Source organism: Hipposideros armiger, unplaced genomic scaffold, assembly GCF_001890085.2.
Source record: "Hipposideros armiger isolate ML-2016 unplaced genomic scaffold, ASM189008v1 scaffold_776, whole genome shotgun sequence".
NCBI classification, from domain to species: domain Eukaryota; kingdom Metazoa; phylum Chordata; class Mammalia; order Chiroptera; family Hipposideridae; genus Hipposideros; species Hipposideros armiger.
The window spans coordinates 523,537-544,949 of record NW_017732126.1 but is presented as its reverse complement, the minus strand read 5'-3'; the positions used below and the strand labels follow the sequence as shown (position 1 = coordinate 544,949).

General features: G+C 44.2%; 1 protein-coding gene across 1 annotated transcript in view; it reads left to right on the top strand.

The window, feature by feature from the left end:
* Positions 1-4,491, top strand: part of PLPP3 (phospholipid phosphatase 3) — an 80,954-nt gene extending 76,463 nt beyond the window's left edge. The window contains exon 6 of the mRNA XM_019628271.1: positions 2,554-4,491. Coding sequence (XP_019483816.1) covers positions 2,554-2,679 — 126 coding nt within the window. The 3' untranslated portion in view covers positions 2,680-4,491. The remainder of the gene's footprint in view (positions 1-2,553) is intronic.
* Positions 4,492-21,413: the final 16,922 nt, after the last annotated feature.

Below are 21,413 nucleotides of genomic sequence, written 5' to 3'. Positions count from 1 at the left end.
GTGCACATGGCGTGTGAGAATGTGGTTCCCCTGAACTCTGTAGGCATTGTATGTGCCAACAGGATCCAAGGGCCAGAGTGCTTACTTCCAGTAGAGAGGTGTTTAGAAATCAACAACAAACATTTATTGAGCCCCTGGTGTGTCCAAAGCTCAGTGCTGAGTGCTGTGGGTGATATAGGGGGATTTGGTCCAGGGTTCCATCCTCATAAAGCGAGCCTCCGATCTAGGAAGAAAGCCTGATAAGCAGAGTTTTAGAGACGTGAGAGGGCATGGAGACCTCTAGGTCCAGTTATTGCTTTGGCGCCCAGAGCATTACAGAAAGGAACACCTTTCCTTGGACTATGTACCGGACACACACAGGTGTAGGTCTTCTCAAGTACATTGCTGCCTTTAACCTTTATATTCTCCCTATCATGCAGTTAGGAAACGGAAACTCTAGTGTCTAATAGCTACGCCCTCAGAAAATTAAAATTGGGACATAATCCAATAAATGAAGGTGTTGTCAAAATCTTGAAGGGGGTCTGTTTGTTTGGGGGTGTGGAGACTGTCCCTTGCTATATTTGCCCTCAGCAGATGGGATGAGGCTGGGAGAAAGACCTCTCAGAAATGAGAGCAGGAGGAGCCTTGGTCTGGTGGAGCTGTAGCTGCCAGACTGGAAGGAGTGGTATTGGAAAGCCAGCCTTGGAAGAATTGATCAAAACCTTCCTTAGGGCACAGTGAAGGGCCGGGAGGGGAAGGTAATTTCCAGGTAGAGATGAGGCTATGTATTGGCTCTGTAGCTGTCAGAGAAGAGTTGAAAAGTTTATTTACCTCCACAGTTAACTTGAATCATGCTCATTAGTATTTCCTTACACTGGAGGCATGTGAAAACCCCTTCTCTGATCTCTTGTAAATGTTCTTAAGACGGGAGCCCAGAGCCTCCTGGCAGGGATGAGTACAGACCTGGTTCTTCCCGGTTCTCAAGTTTGGCTAGGAGACACATCTCTCTGTGCCCCAGTTCTCATAGCTCCTTAGAAAAGACAGGGACACAAAGCTTAATTTTGTTTCCTTTGCGAAGTGCTAATTCAATAGCGCTTACACTGTAAATATATTAAAATCTTAAATTCCTTGGCTAATATTTCACTTTTTTATAGTAGCATAGAAATAGCCTGGCCTTCTTTTCCTACTTATTATCTTTTAAAATTATTATTACAAAAAGACAATAATTAAATGTTTGAGGAAGTCGTATATGTAATGGGTACAAAATTCAAAAGGTATCAAGGGTTTTATGGTGACCAGTAAGTCTCAGTTTCACTTTTGTCTTCTGGTCACCCAGTTCTCCTGGGGTAATCAGCATCACCAATTTCTTGCTGTGTTTTTTGTGGCATTTTGTTGATTGATCTAATGTTTAGAGATGGGACATTGTGGCAATTGGTTCAACAAACAAATCAAGTCCTTAGTGCAGCCAGGTCCTGGCTGCTAGAGACTTGGTGTTGGTGAACTCTTATTAAGAACTTCATTTGCCTAGAATGTGTCCAGAATGAAGTCACAGTGCCATCATCAATTGTGAGCACATGACCCTCTGCAGGACAAAGACTTTTCTATCCAGAAAGCTGTTAGACAGAGGAACTTTGAAAGTGTTTTGGTCCCCATTTCAAAATGCAGCCATATGTTTCCTATTACATTACATGACTGATAGGTGCCACTTATGGTGACTTAATACAGACTCCTGTTGCTAAATGGCTCAAATGGATGACTGTGTATTTATTTGGCCATGTAATACAAGGCATAAATTGTTCATACTCTGGTAACTCATCAGAAGTTCTTAAATCTTTCGTCAGAAGCTAATTGAGACAGGAACTATGCCTGAGCCATCCTTATGCCCTCACAAGTGGGTGTTTAGTAAATGTTTCTCAATAATTCACGAGAGACTCAGTGAGGTCGCATGCTCAGAGGGAGGAAGGAAGGCCTTGAGATGAGTGATAGGCGAGTTTTCATCGACCTTTCCCCTGGGTTAGTTGCTGACTCCCTCAGCAACGAGGCGCTGGCTCCTTGACCCCCATCAAACTGTTGCTATCACTGGGCTTCCAGGAAAAGTCGTCATAGCTGCTTCCTTACTCCAACTCTTGGCTGATGGGAGTTCCTATTGGCTGATCTCTTTGGGTTACACTCTAGAGTCTTTTGTGAGGAAAGGGAAAGTATCGTGGATGAATGACTGGCTAATTATGCCTTGCTTCCTTTGTTTAGGAACTTATCTTTCATTGCTGTTCATTTGCTTTGAGAAATAAGGAAGTGAGGGTTGCAGATAATATGGTGCACTGGGCTGGGAACTGATGGAACTGAATTCTATTCCTGTGCAACCTGGGCATGTCACGGCCCTCCTCTAGGCCTCGGTTTCCCTATGTGTGCAAAAAGGGTTGGACAAAATGACCTCTATGGTGCTTCCCTATTCAGAGATCTATGGTTTAGGGCCCCCTTTCCCTAAAGTCCATGCTCTTAACCACTTTCCCTTTGCTTGTCCCAAATCCCAGATGTCTCCGTTACTAATTTGGATCTCTTGATTTGTGCTTCTAGGTTTTCTTCGTGTCCGACCTCTTCAAGACCAAGATGACACTCTCCCTGCCTCCACCTGCTATCAGGAAGGAAATCCTCTCACCTGTGGACATTATTGACAGGAACAATCACCACAACATGGTGTAGGTGCCACCCACCTCCTGAGCTGTTTTTGTAAAATGACTGCTGACAGCAAGTTCTTGCTGCTCTCCAATCTCATCAGACAGTAGAATGTAGGGAAAAACTTTTTGCCCGACTGATTTTAAAAAGAAAAAAAAAAAAAAGTCTTACTTTTGTGGCCTTCCAAAATAGGTAGTTCTCACCTATATGGAAACAACAGCAAACTAACACCAAGTGCCGGAACCCTGGATGTGCAATTGGTTGAAGTGTTCATGTTCTAGTGAACACCGGCTTGTTCTGGAACAGACACTAAAATGTTTTGAGTAGAGTCTGACGGTCACTTTTGTGACGGAGGCACCCCAGGCCTGTGAGAAAAGCTCAAATTCACATCGTAGCACACAATGCCAGAAATAGCACTGAACCCAGAAAATAGCCATTGTGGGGGGGGCTCCCCTCCTGTGCCTCTCTTTGTCCACACCACTCTATCTCTACTGTGACTTTGGTTCAGGAAGTTTTTGTTTGTTTTTAAAGTATAAAGAAAGAGCCAGTTTGCTCAGTCAAGTGATCAGATCCTGAATTCCAATTCCCAGACCGAAGGCCTTATCACTCACGTCCCAGCTCAGAGGCCAGCACCACATCCCTCCACACTAGTGATTAGGAGACTCTTTGTGGATGAGTGAATTTCACAAATAGCACAATTTCAGAAGAGATGGAGGGCACAGGCCCTCATTTGTCTTTGGACGCATCATCCTGTGATGTTGAAACGGCGGTTGCAGAATACTGATGTTATGTACATCAATCACCCGGGCACTTGCACACTCTTAGTAACGGTTAGCTTCAGTTACTGCTTTCTCCCTTGAAATCCTTGCTCTGTACCCACCGGGATTTCCTGTGAGGGTCTGGAGATGAGCCAAGGCATGGTCTGCCACCAGCTGATGGAAAGCAGCCTTCCGTACAAGACAGGAGGGAGTGAAGGGGCAAGAATGAAAAATGAACCAACCTTTTGGCTACTCCAAGTCAGAATGAGCCAGAGTAGCAGACGGTCTCATGCCTGAGCGGCTGCCCTTCTCGATAATGGAGCTGACGAGGGTCTCTATGGGAGTCTATCTTGCTAAGCTGTGTAAAGCACTATGGTCTTGGGGTTGATCTCTAGGACAGTTCTTGATAGGTTCTGCTGGGCAGAACACATGGGTTAAATCTCCGTAAAGAGTTTTCCTCATCCTCTATCCATAAGTGTCCTCCCACCACACAAGGTCCCACTCTAGGTAGTAGACAGGGACCCCTTCTACTGAACATTTGAGGAAAAGAGGAAAGAAGAAATGCTTTCAAATCTTGGATGCAAACCTTTCAAAGGGCTAATGTAACCACATGGATCAACTACAAGCACATTCTTACCACAGAAGCCGTCCTTTTCATTTCAACTTATAGCAAGCTATGATTTTTATATATAAATATTATATAAATAATGTATAAAACATTAAAAGTTAACTATGTAAAATATTATTTCTGAAACAATTTTAGCTATATCCACTATGATTATAAACTGTGTCTCGACCTGTGTTATTTACATTAGCTGCTTAAAAAAGCATTGAGTTAATTTTGTTTAATATCAACTAAAATATCATAGTTCTGTGGTAGACATTGTTTTACAGTAAAAGAAATAACTGCAACTAGGGAAAACTGTATAAAAACATTAAATTGTCAGTATTTTTGTAAGGTCCATTTTGTAAAGAGAATAATATTCAAAGACTTTTGTAGAATACAAAGTGAAAACTTGTATCTGCGAAACTATACTTGTATTAGATGTGCTTTTTAAATAAAAGCTCATAACACAACTAATTAAGGAGTCGGAAGTCTGGAATGTTTGAGGGGTGTTTGTCTTGGATGTAAGAGGAGGAGAATAGGTTTGCCTCACCTCAGGGCACGACTTCCTGAAATATGGTGGTCATTGTATGGATATAGATGTCTAAGCTGTGCTTTCATCTCTGAAAGCCTGTTTGCCAAGTGAGGCTCTGGTGCTGCTCTCATCTCAGGCTCTTCTATAGAGCTTTTGTATTCTAAAGGGGGTTTCACAGGGAGGGAGTAGCTGTGGGTCCCCCAAAGGCAGATAGAGCAGTGCTGGAGATAAGGTGTGCTGGAGGAACTCACCGAGGGAGTCCTTCGCACAGCCAACATCTGAAAGAAGGGGGGGGTACCCCGCTGAACATGACATTTGGCCCCTGATTTCCTTCCCTGTGTTGCCTCAACCTGGAAGAAGAGAAGCTGGACATTCACATGTATTGAGCCACCTGTCACTTTTGATCCTAGAAAAGTAAACTGCAGGCCGGGCCTTGAATTCATTTTTGATTGCTGCTCTAAAAAATGACCACCCACTTGGTGAGTGAAAACAACACAAATTTATTCTCTTACAGCTCTGGAGGCTCTAAGGGAGAAACTGTTGCCAGGCCTTTCCCAGCTTCTGGAGGTCATCTACATCCCTTGGTTTCTCCCTCTTCCCCCATCTTCAAAGCCAAGCAACATTGGGCCCAGTCCTTACGCTGCCATCTCTGGTTCTCCTCTCCTGCGACTCCTAACACATTTAGGGCCTGGTGATTATACTGGGCCCACTCGGATAATTCAGAATAATCTAGGTAAAGGTCAGCTGATTAGCTACCTGAATTCTGTCTGCCACCATAATTCTCCTTTGCCATGTCATATGGCATATTAACAGGTTCCAGGAATGAGGACATGGACATCTTTGAGAGGGTCATTATTTTGCCTACCACAGTTCACCCTCTGGCCCCCAAAGACTCACATTCATCCCACATGCAAAACAATACATTCACCCTATCCCAACATCCCCCAAAATCTCAACCCATGATAGCATCAACTAGAAATCCAAAAATCTCACCTAAATCTTATCAACTCAAAAGTCCCAAATCTCATCGTCCAAACTACATTATCTAATTGAGGTAAGGATGAGGGTCTGGGTTTAACCCATCCTGAGGCACAATTGCTTCCCATCTGTAAACCTAAGAAATGCAAGAAACAAGATATCTGCTCCCAAAATTCAATGATGGGACAGTCATAGAATAACAGTTATAGACATTCTTGTTCAAAAAAGAAAATGGGAAAAAACAGTCACTGGTCCCAAGCAATTTCAAAGTCCAGCCAGGCAAACTCCATCTGGTTTCAGGGCCTGGAAATACACCCATGTGGCTCTTGGCTTCCTTTCCCATCACCAAGGTCAGCCTGTGTTTCATTGGAAGACAAGCCCCATTCAGGCTGCTGTACCAGCTCAGCACTTTGTCAGCATTTTGCTGAAAGTGGAAATGTAACTTTGGGCCCCAGCATGCAACTAGGGAGACCCTTAAGGTCAACGTCCAAATTTTTCCTTCAAATCTAGGGGAACAAAGGTCCAGACAGACATAATAACTTGCTGGTGGGGAAAGGGGACACACAGCAAGTTAATGGAAGAACTGGTGAGACCAAACCCTAGTCTTCCTTCTGTCTGCCAGTCTTTCTATTATACCTTTCCAATAGCACTTGACAGACAAGTCTCAAAGCAGAGGAACAGAAAGAGGGAGCTGTTATATTCAGTATTTCTACGTAATTTTTTGGGGGGGAGGTAGTTCTTCATTAGTTAAGTCAGCTAGATATGTTGCTAGGTTTGGAATTTCAGCATGGGATTCCTTTCATGATCTGGTACTTGCCTATCTCTCTACCCCTAATTCTTGTGATGCACCTACCTTTCTCCTTATCTCCTAAAATCCAGCCATACTGAACTGCTTGCAATTCTCCCAAACTCATCTACTTCTTCCTAGTCATCTTCAAGGATCAGACCTGCCTCCACCTTCACTGGGAAAACTCTGAGGTTGGGTTGGATGGCATTGTCAGCCATCCACAATCTTGCTCTGTGATTGACTCGATGTCTATCTATCTCAGCTATTGATTGTGAACTCCTTGATGGCAATGACAATGTCTTATCCTTCATTTTTTTTCCTTGGGATGAAGCACAGTGACCAGCACAGAGTAGGCACTCAATAAAATTTTTTTGATTGAATAGATGCCTAGAGAGGGCATCCTTTAGTTTATATATATGAAAGTGTGTGTGCGTGTGTGAGTGTGTGTGTGTGAGATTATATGTGCAAGTACATGTATGTATTTGCAAATACATGACTATGTAACTCTGGATATGCATGTAAGTTTGAGTGTTCAAGTATACTCATATTCATGTACGTGCATATTTGTGCTGCTGCTTCTGAGCGGGTGACACAAACCTTAGGTGGCATTTGTGGAGATGCTATGATATTTGTGGTGACAGTGGAGAGGAGAAATCAAGGATAATTGCAACTTTGGTGACCAAACTGTGGAATATGTGGTCCAAGCAGTTCTCAGAAACTCTCCCTACAGAAGGTGCCTGTTATGGAGGGTGGAATCCATTGTGCCTAAGTAAACAGCGCACTGCTCTTGGGTTCCGGGTATTGGAAGAAGAGGATGGAATGAGTTTTGACATCGATGGGAGAGCATCAGGGGACAATGGTTCCTGTGGACCTGATCTCTTTAATTCCCATGAAAGATTATGTGCCAAGTTTTCATTTTTCATTTTCTTTTTAATCAATGGAGGCCAGTTCCTGTCTCACACAGGGGCCTCTTTCTATCCCATTAAGCCTTTGCCTTCTATGTCTGTGTTTCCTTTCCTCTCATGATTCCGACATGCGTGGGCAAAAAGAAACTTTCCACCGGCCCTCCACTTGATACCTGTCTTTCTCTGCTTGATTTGCGGGCTGCTGTCTGGTAGTCCACCTTTATCGGCAGAGGAGTTCCTTGACTATGACGTCACCACTGCTCAGTTGGTGGACCTCAGCATGAATCAAGACATCAGAGGAAATGAGTGGGGATCCCCCAAGGCGACAAGCTCATAAAGTCATCATCAGTGACAGCAGAGAAAGTTAAGGAAAACCGAGGTCAGAGTTAAAAGAATACAGCCAGGGTTTGTTTATTCATTCCTCATTCATTCCGTGAACATTCACTGAGCTCCTGCACTGTGAATTAGACATAGTTACTGCCCTCGGGGAATTTATAGTCTAATCAGATAGACTGATATATGGACAAACAGAAAGACAAAAGTAAACCCAGGATACTATTGAAACCCAGAGAAGAGGACTCTAAATGATAGGAAGATCAGTGAGCAAATCATACACATGCTAATAAAGAACATGGGCTTAGAGTCAGATAGATCGGGTTTAAATCTCCTCTAAGCCACTGAACTGCAAAAGCCACTCACAAATTGGACATGGGAGATAGCATATCTATGCAAAATGGCTGTGATCGTTACACGAAATGAGTTTTTAACATACACTCACTCCAAATATTTAAATGGAAGATATTTCATTATATCTTATATAGATGATACTTAATGCTAAATTTTGAAGTAGGCGTTGGCTAGGTGAAGAAAAGGGGTCATAGTGTTCTAGGCAAAGAACACACCATGTCCAAAGCTTTGACATGTTTAATGAGCTGAGAATAACATGATAAGATTTGCATTCTTTAAAAGTTACTCTCAAGCAACTTGACAAAAGTATCAAGAGCCTTAAGCGTGTTCATATAATTTGATCTAATAACTTTACTTTTAGGAGGAATTTGTCATAAGGAAATAGCCATAGATAAAAACAAAAATGTAGGTGCAAGAATGTACCTTGAAGGCTGTTTTATAATAATAAAAATGTAAACAGTCTAAATGTTAAATAATTGGAAAATGATTAAATAAATTATGATACATTCAATTTATGTAATATTTGAAAACATTCAAATGTATTCAATAATATTTAAAGGTACAAAAGACATTTATAAAAAAGTGCCAACCAATAAAGAAGAATTCAAAGCTTAAATACAATAATGCTGGTATTGATTTAAAATAAATAAATAAATGCACAGCAAAACTATTGGAAGGAACTGTACCAAAACAAAACACTATAGTTATCACTGCATAATGGAATTATTGGTGATTTTTTTTCTTTCTTTTTTTTAAGTTTGTAGCAGAGGATAGTTTTATTAGAGCAGAAAGTTAGAGCTCTCCAAACGAGAGGGGGGGTCCCGACTGGGGTGCCCCTTTGTTATCTTTTGGAAGTTTTTTTCTGTACTTTCCATATCTTTAGAATGAATATGCAGATTTTACAATTTAAAACATTTTTTTTAAAGATTTTATTGGGGAATTTGGGGAGGGTAACAGGTTGGGGAATCAGAAAGGGGCACAGACAAGTTGCTGTCCTTTTGTTGTTCAGTCTAGTTGTGGAGGAGTCGTTTCACTGGCCCATGTTGATATTATCATTGCGCTCTTTCCGGGTGAGGCAGCCGCTTGCTGGCCATTGGACGGCTGCTCACGGCAGCTCACGAAAGCGCATGCCAGCTGCTCGCCAGCCCCACTGCAGCCTACATCGCTGCCCACCGGTGTAGCTCACAGCAGCCCAGCTCCAGGTTGACTTGTTGTTCACCATCTTAGCTGTAGAGGGCGGTTTGTTCATTCATTCATTCATTCATTCATTCATTCATTCAACAAATATTTATTGAGTAGCTACTATGTGCCAGACAATGCTTTGGCTTTGGACATACAGCAATGTACAAAACAAAATAGAGCTTGCATTCCAGTTCAGGGCTAGAATCTCTAGCTCAGAATATGAGTAGACATCTGGGCTGAAGATCGACTTTTAGGAGTCAACCACCTGGACACGGTGAAGGTGAAGAAAGCCCTAAGAAGTCAATGAGATAGATGGCCCGGTGGGGGAACGTGGAATGAGAAGAGTGGGCTTATTTTGGATCAAGTTCAGTCAGGCTATTTCTTTTCCAAAGCTTAGAGGATTGAACTGCTTTGATAAATGTCTACGAACCCCTTAAATATGATTACTTTCTGACTGTACTCAACTCCTGATTTAGTTACTACTTCTGTGAGAGGTGGACAAATCACTGCCTTTCTCTTACATTTGGTTGTCTTATCTCTACAATAGATATACTATGACTTTAACCTGCATCAATATAATTCCTGCTTCAGGATTTCTGCACTTTCTGTTTCTCTGCCTGAATGTCCTTCCCTATGACCTTTCCCTGCTCAGCTCCTTCTTGTCTTTCAGATCTCTGCTCAACTAACACTCCTGCAGAGTGGACCTCCCTGACCATCCAGTGGAAATCGGTATAAACCCAGGCCCTTCCTACTCTAGCATCCTATTCTAATCACTGTCTAGTATTTAACTCATTGTTATTTTCCACATCTCAACCAGAATGTGTCATGAGAGTATGGATCAAGCTTGTCTTATGTTTTATAATATAATAGTTCCATCTCCTAGAACAGAGCCTGGCATATAGTAGACAAGCAATAATTTTTGAATGATTTTGAATTATTTGAATAATTTTGAACAAATAAGAATTTTCCAGCTTTAGGAGTACACATTAAAAAAGTTATTGAACATTTCTATGTGCCAAGTATCTTATTAAAGTGTTGGGGATACAGAACTAAGGTTGACAATCTAATGAGAGATGCAAACACCTATGCAGCTATCATAAGGGAGTGAATTAAGGTGGGGCAGAGGTTTGGGTGGGTGTGAGGAAGGACCTTGAGATGTGTTATATGTGTAGGGGATAGAACTAGGTAGTCTCAGGCTCCAGATTGCAATATTGGGATTGTGGTGCCAACTTGATATTCTGACCTTGAGGCTTGATTGACAGATGAAAAGATGGGACAGGAGAAGGGTCCACTTAAAACCTAAGATAGATTATATCTGCTTGACACACATTGTATGTCATATAAAGATGTATATACACACCATAGTAGGTGTTCAATAAACATTTTTTTAAACAAAGAAGAATATCATCTCAGTGTGAAATAAAATTCAGATTTTATATATACCTATACTGGAATATTACTCAGCCTTAACACAAAGGAAATTCTGAAACATACTACAACATGGATAAAATTTGAGGTCATTATGCTAAATGAAATAAGGGTCTTGTTTTTTTACCCATTCCCCCCTTCTATGTCTTTTGAGTGGAGCATTTAATCCATCTACATTGAAAGTAATTGTTGATAGATACATAGCTATTGCCATTTTATTATTCAAAAAAATTTTTTTTCACCTTAAAAAAGTCCCTTGAACATTCCTTGTAATGCTGGTTTGGTAATGATAAACTCCTTTAGCTTTTTCTTGTCTGGGAAGCTCTTCATCTGGCCTTTGATTCTAAATGATAGCTTTGCTGGGTAATCTTGGTTGTAAGTCCTTACTTTTCATCATGTTGAATATTTTGTGCCAATCCTTTCTGGCCTGCAAAGTTTCTGTTGAGAAATCAGCTCACAATCTTGCAGGAGCTCCCTTATAAGTTACTAGTTGCCTTTCTCTTGCTGTTTTTAGAATTCTCTCTTTGTCTTTAAACTTTGCCATTCCAATTATAATGTGTCTTGGTGTGGGCCTGTTTGGGTTGTACGTCTTTGATACTATCTGTGCTTCTTAGACTTGTCTGTCTATTTCATTCACCAGATTAGGAAAGTTTTCAGTTATTATTTAATCAAATAGGTTCTCAATCCGTTGCTTTCTCTCTTCTCCTTCTGGTACTCCTGTGATGCAAATGTTGTTATGCTTGATGTTGTCCCAGAGGTCTCTTAAACTATGCTCACTTTTGTGGATTCTTTTTGCTGTTCCAATTGGGTGTTTTATACTACCTTGTTTTCCAAATCGCTGATTTGATCCTCTGCGTCTACTCTGCTGGTGATTCCTTCTAGTTCATGCTTCATTTCGGTTATTGTGTTCTTTGTTTCTGACTGGTTCTTTTTTATGGTTTCTATGTCCATTTTAATGCTTGCTATTTCTTTGTTGAAGTTGTCGCTAAGTTCCTTGAGCATCCTCGTAACCATTATTTTGAACTCTTTCCCTGGTAGATTTCTTGCCTCCATTTTGTTTAATTATTTTTCTGGAGTTTTCTCTTATTCTTTTATTTGGGATGTATTTCTTTGTTTCCTCATTTTGGCTGCCTCTCTGTGTTTGTTTCTATGTATTAGGTAGATCTGTTACATTCCTCAGTCTTGGCCGGGTGGCCTTATATAGTAGGTGCCATGTAGGGCCCAGTGGCACAGTCTCCCTGGTCACCTGCTCCAGGTGCTCCAGGAACATCCCTTGTGTGGGTTGTGTGTGCCCTGCTGTTATAGCTGAGCCTTGATTGCTATTAGCACATTAATGGGTTGGATTGACCCTCAGGCTGATTGGCTGTGGAGTTCAGTTATGTCCATAGCTTACAGGCTGCTGGGTTGGGGGCTTAAACCACTGAGTGGGGTTCCCCCCAACAGGTTCTGGTGCCTGTTGAAACCGCCCTTTTGGTGTGCCACTTGTGGGGCTAATTGGGCAGTGCTGTGCTGTGATCTGAAGCCAACTTCCAAGTATGTTGGTTCTGGGGCCTCTTGCAAGGGGCTCAGGTGAAAACACTGGTCATCCACTGCCTATGACTGGCTGGGGGCTACCTGGCAAGAGCTACAAAGTGATTCCTGGTTGTGCGTTGCCTATGCTAACCCTGGAGACATGTAGGAGAGGCCATGCTGCGAACGGAGGACATCTGCCACCAGTACTAGGTCTGAAGTAGCTCTGCAAAATGCCAGGACACCCCAAAGCCTACAGCCACCTGCCAGCTCCCTTAAGGTTCAGCCACTGATAAAGCCTCATGTGGTATGCAAGTTGGGGGAGGCAGAGTCTCGGGGAGTCACTAGAGTGGAAGAATTGTGACCAGGTTAATGTAAATTCTTATTTCATGCCAGTGCTGAGCCTGGAACTACTCAGCAAATGTCTCAGAGCACACAGAAGCCAGTCTCCACCTGTCTGGGGTCTGTTAGTTTTCCAAGAAAGAACGCAGTGCAGGCAGGGCTGGCTGCTCTGGATAATATGCCTCCTGCGTTGGGGACGTTGGGTAGGGTGGGGTCCCAGTGAGTCAGCAGGGTGGAGCTGTGGAGCTCACCAGACCAATCAGATTCAGATTTGGCTATAAGCGTAGGGAAAGGGCTCAATGCAGGAAAGATGGTGGCTGTCTGCTGGCTGCATGGAAGAAGGAACACACAGGGAAAATGCCGACTGTCCTCCAACCCTTGTCCCACAGCCATAAAATTCAGCCTGACCTCGTATGTCTCCGACGTTTCTTGAGTTACTATCCCTCCGCTGGAGCCTAATTTAAGCACCTTGGAGTGAGACTGTCTGTGTGCTGGCCCTTTAACAGGGCGTCTGGATTTCTCGAAGGCTTCTGTCCCACAAGAAGGGTCAGAATCCCCACTATTTTTCACAGCTAGACCTTGTGGGGGCTTCTCTTTCTAGCACCAGTGTGGGGAGGCCAGTGTGGGACTGAGGTCCCTCGCTCCTCGGTGGGGAACCCCTGTGGCCAAGATATCGCTCCCAGTTCTCAACCATCACATGGAGGTTTGGGGTTAGCTAGTTCCGCATCTCTGTCCCTCCTACCAGTCTTGATGTGGCTTCTTCTTTATATCCTTAGTTATACAACTTCTGTTCAGCCAGACTTCAGATGGTTCTCCAGGTTGATTGTTCTATAATTTAGTTTTAATTTCAATATGTTCATGTAAGGAAGCAGGTACAGTGCTTATCTCCTCTGCCGTCTTGGATCTGATCTATTTTGCTGCATTTCAAAGTTCAAAAATCATAAAATTCAGAGTGTGTGATTGGTGATTCAGCCACCCTTGGATCTGTGTTATTTTGTTCTCCTAAGAAGTTAGGAAACTCAAAACATCTGTGTTCCCGGTCAGAGTTCCTCCTGCCTTCAGATTCTGTGGAGCAGCATGAAAGGAGAAGAGGAAACTGAAGCTCAGAGAGGTTTTATAACTTGTACAGGGTCATACTGCTAGCAGGGCTGGTCCTGTGATTAGAAACCAATCTTTTGACTACAGTGCAATGCAGTACTATTCCCATTTCACTGGCATAGAGGAAGATGGGAAACCAAAAAAGATTTTTGTTTTTGGTTTGCTCTTGTTTTTAAAGATGGGAAAAATTACAGGATGTTTGTGTGCTAAGGACAATGATCTAGACAAGAGGGGAAACTTGATGGTACCGGAGGTGTGTGTGGGGGGGAGGGGGAGAGGTGTGATGGGGTGATGAAGGGCGTGGGCTTGGAGTACCAGTAGAGGCTCTGTGAAGGGCAAGACAGAGAGACTCTGCAACTCTCAGGCGGGAGGGCAGAGAGCATGACCAAGGGCATGCGCAGATATAAATGCGGGGGCGGGGGCACGAGGAAGTTCTGGTCTGCCTCTGTTTCCTCAATAAAATCCAAGCAGGATTCGGAGCTGTAAGGATGGGGGAGGAGGTACTGAGGCTGACAAGATAGATGTAAATAGACGTTTAGGGGAATGGAAGCGAACCTACTTGGTAAATGTAGTAGGTCTTGGGCTTGGTGTCAGGAATTTATTGAGACCAATCAGCCAGGCGGTGTTTGCTTCTGTGGGCAGGCACAGGTGAGGGCGAACAAGACAGCTGGATTTAACTAGCTTTAGGTTTGATAAGTGCATACTCAGATGGGCAGGTGAGAGCGGCAACAGACTTGACACGGAGTAATTGAAATGATGGAGCCTGGACTTGAGGCTGCGGAAGAAAAGAAGGGATGTCGTGGGGGTGGGTGATGGAATCAATGGTATTAAATCCCGGTGGAATAACCAATTGCTGCGTTTAGAGTACTGAGTTTTCTTTTTCAAATTTCACCCGTCATTTTTTAAATTATTATTCCAAGAGCACTTTCTGACTCTCCAATTCTCCTCTTTCTCAATAATCTATGCCGTTGTTTTCACAGTGGACTCACTTTTCGGAGGACAGTAGTTACGGGTGTTTTTTAGTGGTACTTGTGTTGCCCGCGTGGGCCGCTTTGTTGGTTTCCGAGGAAATCGCGGTTTCATTTGTTTTGGCCCTGGGCTTTTCTCCCCCATCTGCTGCTCCGGGCTGTCCATTCAGGTTGCTGGAGAGAGGAGGAAGCTCTGATTGGAAGCCTCGCGTGCGTGGGCGGGGTCTGTCACTAGAGGGCCCTGCGCAAGGGGAACCCAGAGGAGAGCCTCCACGGTCCTTCCTTTGCCTCAGGGCCTCCTCCGCACTCCACGGTCCCAGCCCAGGTGTCGGGTGGCTGAGAGGTGGGGGTCCTGGGTCTGGAGTGGGGGCGGAGCGTTCAGAGTTGGCCGACTGGGACCTAATCCCGTTGTTTTCCTTCCCAGCCCGAAAGTTTGAGAATGCAAGTGCAGCACGCTTTGGTTAGCTGTGCGTTTGTCTGGGGGAGTGTTTGCGGTGAGATCACAGCAAAAGGGTTTTGTTTGGCTTTTTTTTTTTTTTTTTTTAAATTTTCCCAGCACAGACCTGCTCTGACGGACGGGAGGGCGGGGCAGGCACGGGCCCAATAGGAGCAACCCTGGGCTTCCAGCCTGTCCTTGTTTTGAAAGGAACAGGGTCAAAAGTGTGGTTGAACATTAACCCTTTGGTGGCTGTAGTTTATCTGGTGGGGGGGAGGGCTGGCGAATGGAGGCTGGATTTCCAGCAGCTCAGTGCACAGCGTGTGGTCCACCGGCACTTGATTTCGCGCTTCCTTTGTGACACACTCCGGCAACGTTTCCAGAGAAAAAGGCAACTTCCAGCCTTTTGTAGTGACTGCCTCTAATTCCCTTGTCCCAGCAGTTGGCTATTTCTGCATTGAATCCTTGCAACCCTATGATGTAGATACGTCTCCCTTTTTTAGGTGAGGCAGTTGAAGCTTGGAGAGCTGAAATGCCTTACCCAACATCATCTAGCTAGTAGGGACAGAATTCGGTTTGGCCCCTATCAGCCTTTCAAGGCAGGGTACTTTCTATTATTGATACACCCCCCCCCCCCCCCCCCCCGCTATGCCCTCCAGGGGTACCAGTCTGCTGGGTGACAAGAGGACAAGAGAAGCTAATGTTAAGTAATCAGTGCTGTATTCTAAAGGCAAGGGGAAATACCCATGTTTATTTTTGTTTGTTTTCTTGTTTCTGTGGTATTCAGGGAGGTATCCCCCAGAGAAAGGTAAATTTAACGTGGCTGCACAGGATGAGCAGAGAGTTCCACAGGCACTGATGGATAGCAGGCCCAGGAAGCAGAAGGTTTGACAGGGCAGAGATTCTGGTACCCACAGAATGTATGAACTGGAAGGAACTTAGGTAGCTCCCGTCCCTTCATTTTACTGAGGAACTAAATGGAGACGCAGAGAGGGTAATTATTTCAGTTCGCAAAATAAGAGAGTGACAAAACTGGGCCAAGAACCCAGATGCTCTATCCTGGCCTGTCTTCTTAGTAGTCAGACATAATGTAAGCGCAGTTCACACTTGTTGGGCACTTACTAAACGAGTACTTTTTATACTTTTGTTTCTTTTACTTCTTGTGAACAAGTCCATGAGGCAGACGGTGTTTTACAAAGGAAGGAATTGAGACAGAGATGTAATTTACCCAAGATCACATGGCAAGTCAGACCCGAAATGCTCGCAGTTTTCTACCCTGCTGTAGTAGTTGATAAGAAAAGAAGAGCATGACCACCAAAACCCTTTCAATGGAAAAAGTTTTATCCCCCTTATTCAGAGGTGGACACAGAGGCTCAGAGATGTTCAGGGACTTGCCCAAGGTCATAGTGATAAAGCGGTGCAGCAGGCATTGGACTCCATGCTTGGGTTTTCTCAGTTGAGCAGAGCCCCCACCTGAACACAGAAGCAATCACACCCTTCTTCTCTTGATAGTCTTTCCACTCTTTCAGACAGCCCTGCCTTGGGCATTTTAGCCTCTGTAGGCAAAGTGGCTCTAGCCCTGGTCCAGGTGTATTTGTCACATCTCACTTTTCCAACGAAGAATGACCTGTCCAAACCAGACAGGGACCTGGCTCCCCCGGCTGCCCATGTGGTGATTTTACGCCTTCCTCATCACTTTCTCCTGTGTAGCATGTCATCAGGGGCTCTGAATCACATTATCCAAAAAGACCAAAGTGTGAGATGCTTTTAGCTCTGGGACCTTGAGGGAAGCCACTTGGCAAAGCAACTTTGGTTTAGGTTTGCAGGATACAAATCAAAGGGGCACAGCCCGGTCAGGACAGCCAGCACTGGAGGCCTGGGGCCTGCTTGAACTTAAATAGCACCTCTTAAATCTGGGTGAAGAGTGACGAGTAGACAGAGTTATGAATTGGGGGTGGGAAAATGGGTCTCCCCAAATATTTCTGTTTGCCAGTAACCCTCACTGACCAAGTGAGTAAGATGCATGAGCGTGCTCAAAATTAATTAAGTTCACCTGGCTTGTCTTCACCTCTAAATAGGTGTCCCTGAGGGCTTGGCTTCCAGAAGGGATATAGGAAGGAGGGGTTCCACTGTGGAAGGAAGCTCTGGATTGGGCGGCTCCAGCCAGTTCTGCCAATTATTGGCTGTGTGACCCTGGAAAAGGCAATTCACCTCTCTAGGACTCAGTCATTATTCATTCATTCATTCATTCATTCATTCATTCATTCATTCACTCACTCACTCAGTCATTCAATAAACATTTCTTGAACCCCTGATGTGGTTTCTGACTCAGCCTTAATGGATGAGACATCTTCTAACAAGATAGCCCCTGCAGTGAAAGAACTCATAGCCCCAAGAGGGAAATAGGCAAAACTACTCTGGGGTATGGGCAGAGGCCCCCTGGAAGAACTGATGTCTTTTGGAATCTCGGTGAAAATTTGAAAAAGGCACTCCTTTTTCTGAGCAAGTGCAGGCCCACACCAGGATGCACAGCTGACAAGTAAAGCCAGGCAGATATTTGTGCCCCTAGTAGCCCCCTGGGCTGGTCACTCTTGCCTGATGAACAACCTGCATATCTGGATACACCAGCCCTGAGTGTCAAGACTGAGACATAAAGCAAAGGTGGAAGAGCCCATTCCAGGCTGAGGAGTGAGCACGTACAAAACCTGCAGTCCTGGAAAAAGCTTCCTTCACTTGGGGACCCTCATGTGGTGCAGTGTGACTGGAGTGCATGGCGTATTCAGGGGACTAAGAGAGATGAGTTGGGAAGATCAGCAGAGGTTATTATTCACTCATTAAGCAGATATTTAGTGGGCATCATTACAAGCTTAGAGATTATGATGGGCCGCCAGTGTCTGTTAAGGTCTGATAAGGGAATATCGATTTCTGGCTCACCTTCCGTCTAGCATTGCGTGAGCCTCCAAATGAGAGAATGTGTGTAAACATCCCTTCAAGGACTGGGAACTTCTGGGTCATTCCTATGAACAATCACTTTTAATCTTCATCTGAGTGACCAACACTAGGGCCCAGGAATTTGGGGGTCTGTTTCTGACACTAGGCACTATCTGATCCTATCTTTTGAGAAGAAGGGACCTTTGGTTATGATCACGATGATACAGGAATTGTGACACTTGCTCTCGCTCTGCTGTCAAGGTCCATCCTGACCAGGAAAGAAATCCGTCTCTGTCTGGGTTAGCTGAGGAGACTGGATGGCTTGTGACTTTCTGGGGCCTGTGGAGAAGTTCATGGGCTCATCCTTAGGCAACGGTACCTGTTGTGGTCAAAGGGTTTTTCTCTTCTGGTTGAAATACCAATGAAGACGAGAGAGTCACCTAAGATCGTGAACAAAAGGGAAGCTCTGTTTCTGGGGTGAGAGAGGGCTGAGGGACTCTAGGAGGCCTTATCAGTTTGTCCTCAGGTTAGAAGCTGTGTGGCCTAATTAGTAGATCTGATTCAGGTGAGAGAGGCTGCCATTTAGGACTGGGAACTTGGCCTTTTCCTCACCATGTGGCTATGGCATGTCACTTCCCCTTTCTGGACTACTTTCTTTCTCTGTTAACCAGGAAGTTGAACTTATTCAAATTTGAACAACAGAGCCCTTAAAAATCTTCTATAGAACCCTGAGAAAAGCAGTGGTATTGAGGCAAAGGTTGGGGCCTGGAGTTCTGCTTATTTCAACTCCATCTTGTCCTGCCTCATCCTATCAGGATTTCTGCCGCTACTAGAGTTAGCCCTGGAGCCATAGTGGAATTTAGTTTGAAATAATTGGATTAGATCATTTTTTTTTCTCTATTAAATAATTGGGCTTCTCTGGCCCCTGGGCCCAGGGTAGGGATGAGGGCAACTGAAAAGTTCTGTAATGTTGTTTACAATTTTGTGTTTACATTCAGATGATTAGCTAATGGTCTCTCTATTCAATATAACATATTCTGGATTATCTAGATGACCCTCCATCCTCCTCCCCCCAGTTTCCTTGAATAGACATGAGATTCTAGTGGCCCCATTTGAATTTTTATTTATGACTGTGGTGACACCATGAAAACATTTAAAATATTTCCAATTTCACTTTCCATGTAGTATGTTTCCAAAATATGGCAGCCCCAGTTCCTGCCATCAAGTCTGTATTCCATCCACCAGGAAGGAGGAAAAGTGGAGAGGGGAGAGCCTATTATCTCTGTTTAAGGGCAAATAGTTGTACATATCACTTTTTTTCACATCTCATTACCTATAATTTGATCACATGGCCCCACCTATCTGTAAAGAAGGCCAAGAGGGCCGGCCGAGTGGCTCAGTTGGTTAAGAGCTCGCTCAAGAGTTTGAGCTCTGAGCAACAGCGGTTCGAGTCCAGCCCGAGCTGAGCAGCCGCTGAGCTGCCAACAGGTAGCAGGATGGCTCAGCTTAAAAAAAAAAAGAAGGCCAAGAAATCTCTTTAGCTGGGCAGTCTTGTGACCAACTAAAACTTCTATCACTATGCAAAAGGGAACAGATAAAGGGGCCAAATGGAAATCTTTGCCACAAGGGTCTAGCCGTTTCTCAAGTTTGAGAAACACAATATCTACAGTCCTTCCAGGGTATAAAATTGTGAAGTGATTAGGATCTAAGGACTTCAAGCTGGAAGGGAGCTCACGAGTTTAGCTGAGGTCGGCAAACTTTTGAGACAGAAGAGCCAATCCTGTCCCTCGAAAGTTTGCAAGACCTATAAAACAAGTGAAATCACCATTATGTGAATAATATCCTTTAAAGATTTTATAAATGAAACTATGATAGCTTTATTTTCATTTTCAATTTTACTTCAGAGCCACATGTACAGACCCAAAGAGCCGCATGTGGCTCGAAAGCAGCAGTTTGCCAACCCCTGGTTTAGCTAATGCAGTCTCCTTTATCAAATGGTGATGATATTATGGACCCATTCTACAGAGAAGCACCTGGGGGCCCAAAGAGTTTAGGTGAGTTGCCCAGGGTGAATTCAGTCAGTAGCAAAGGGAGGAGTTAACCTTGTGTAGATAATCACCGGAATGGTAGCATTCATTGGGAGACTGGAGGGGCTCTTGCCTCTGTTCGTAATTATCCTACTCCCGTGATGTCCTGGCTCGTCAGACTATCCTTACCACTTGGGCCATCACTGGGCATAAAGTGGACTCTGCCCTGGGGATCAGGACATCCTGCAGTGAAGGTGAGCTCAGACATGGCTGGCTCTCAGTCCTGGTTCTGCTTCTTATTCCTGAGATGCCTGGGGCAAGTCGTGCCATCTCCTGGCTGGAGTCTCCACATGTTTCAAAAGAAGATAATATCTACCGCCCAGGTTTCTTCCTTTTTTCCACCCGTCCTTGGAACTCCCTCCCTCCCTTCCTCCTCCTCCTTCTCCTCCTGCTCCTTCATCTCTCTACCCCTCCCACCCTCCTTTTTCTCCCTCCTTTCCCTTCTTTCCTTCCCCTTCTCCTCCCCACTCTTCTTTTCTTTTATTCATGGAATGAATAAATGAAGAGACCTGGCATGGGACTTAGTACACAGAAGGTAAACCACAGGTAGCTTCCTTTCTTTCTTTCTCCCTTCTTCCTCTTATTTTCTTTCTTTTATTTCCAGTGTCATATGATTTTATATTTTTTCCCACCAGGCCTAATCATCACTGGACCCCGAGGACTGAATAAATGGAGTAGTTGGTATGCACCAGATTCTCTTCAGAAAATGTGGTGCCCAGAAACAGTTTGCCCTGGCTGGTGAACTTCTACTTCCTTTTAACATTTTTGGGGGCTTGTTTTTTAATCTGACAAGGAGAACTACAGTATTTCTTGGGTTTTCCCCTCTGATCATCTCGCTGCTGGACCCTGACGTGACTATTTCCCCACTTCTTCTACATGACTTCTGAACTCTTGAAATGTTTATGTAACTTCATGCTTACCGTGGGGTTTTCTCCCCTTGTCTACAGCTACGTTTTTCTGTGCGCTCCTCAAGGACGCGGAATGTACCTCCTGTGCATCTCTGCAGCTTGGCGCAGGACCTGGCCAAGAAAAGTGCTTGGCAGTCTGTGTTGAATACATATCAACTTCTGTGATGACAGAGAAATAAATCAGGGGAGCACTAGTCTCGAGAAACCACCGCTTTCCACCTTTACGTTTGATAGATGTGAAAACTGAAGCCTGACTAGAGATGAACTTTCTTTGAGCCTGTGTTATATTTATTTGCCTTTGTTATAGGACCTACTAAGAATGAAGGGAGAAAGAAGTGCAGGAAAGGAGAAAGAAAAGAGGGATGTGGAAAGAAAGAATTAGGGAGAAGGTGGGAAATCAGCATTTATTTAGCACGAAAAGTAACAGCTTTTAACTAAACGCTATCTTACTTAATCTTGACAGCATGCATGTGAGATAAAGGCTGTTATCCCGTCCTGCTGAGGGTGAAATTGAGGCCCAGAGAGGTGAAGTCACTTGTCCAAGTTCCCACAGTGCATACAGAGCAGAATGAGAAACTGTAACAAGGTCTGTGAAGCTGAGGCCACACTTTTATTCTT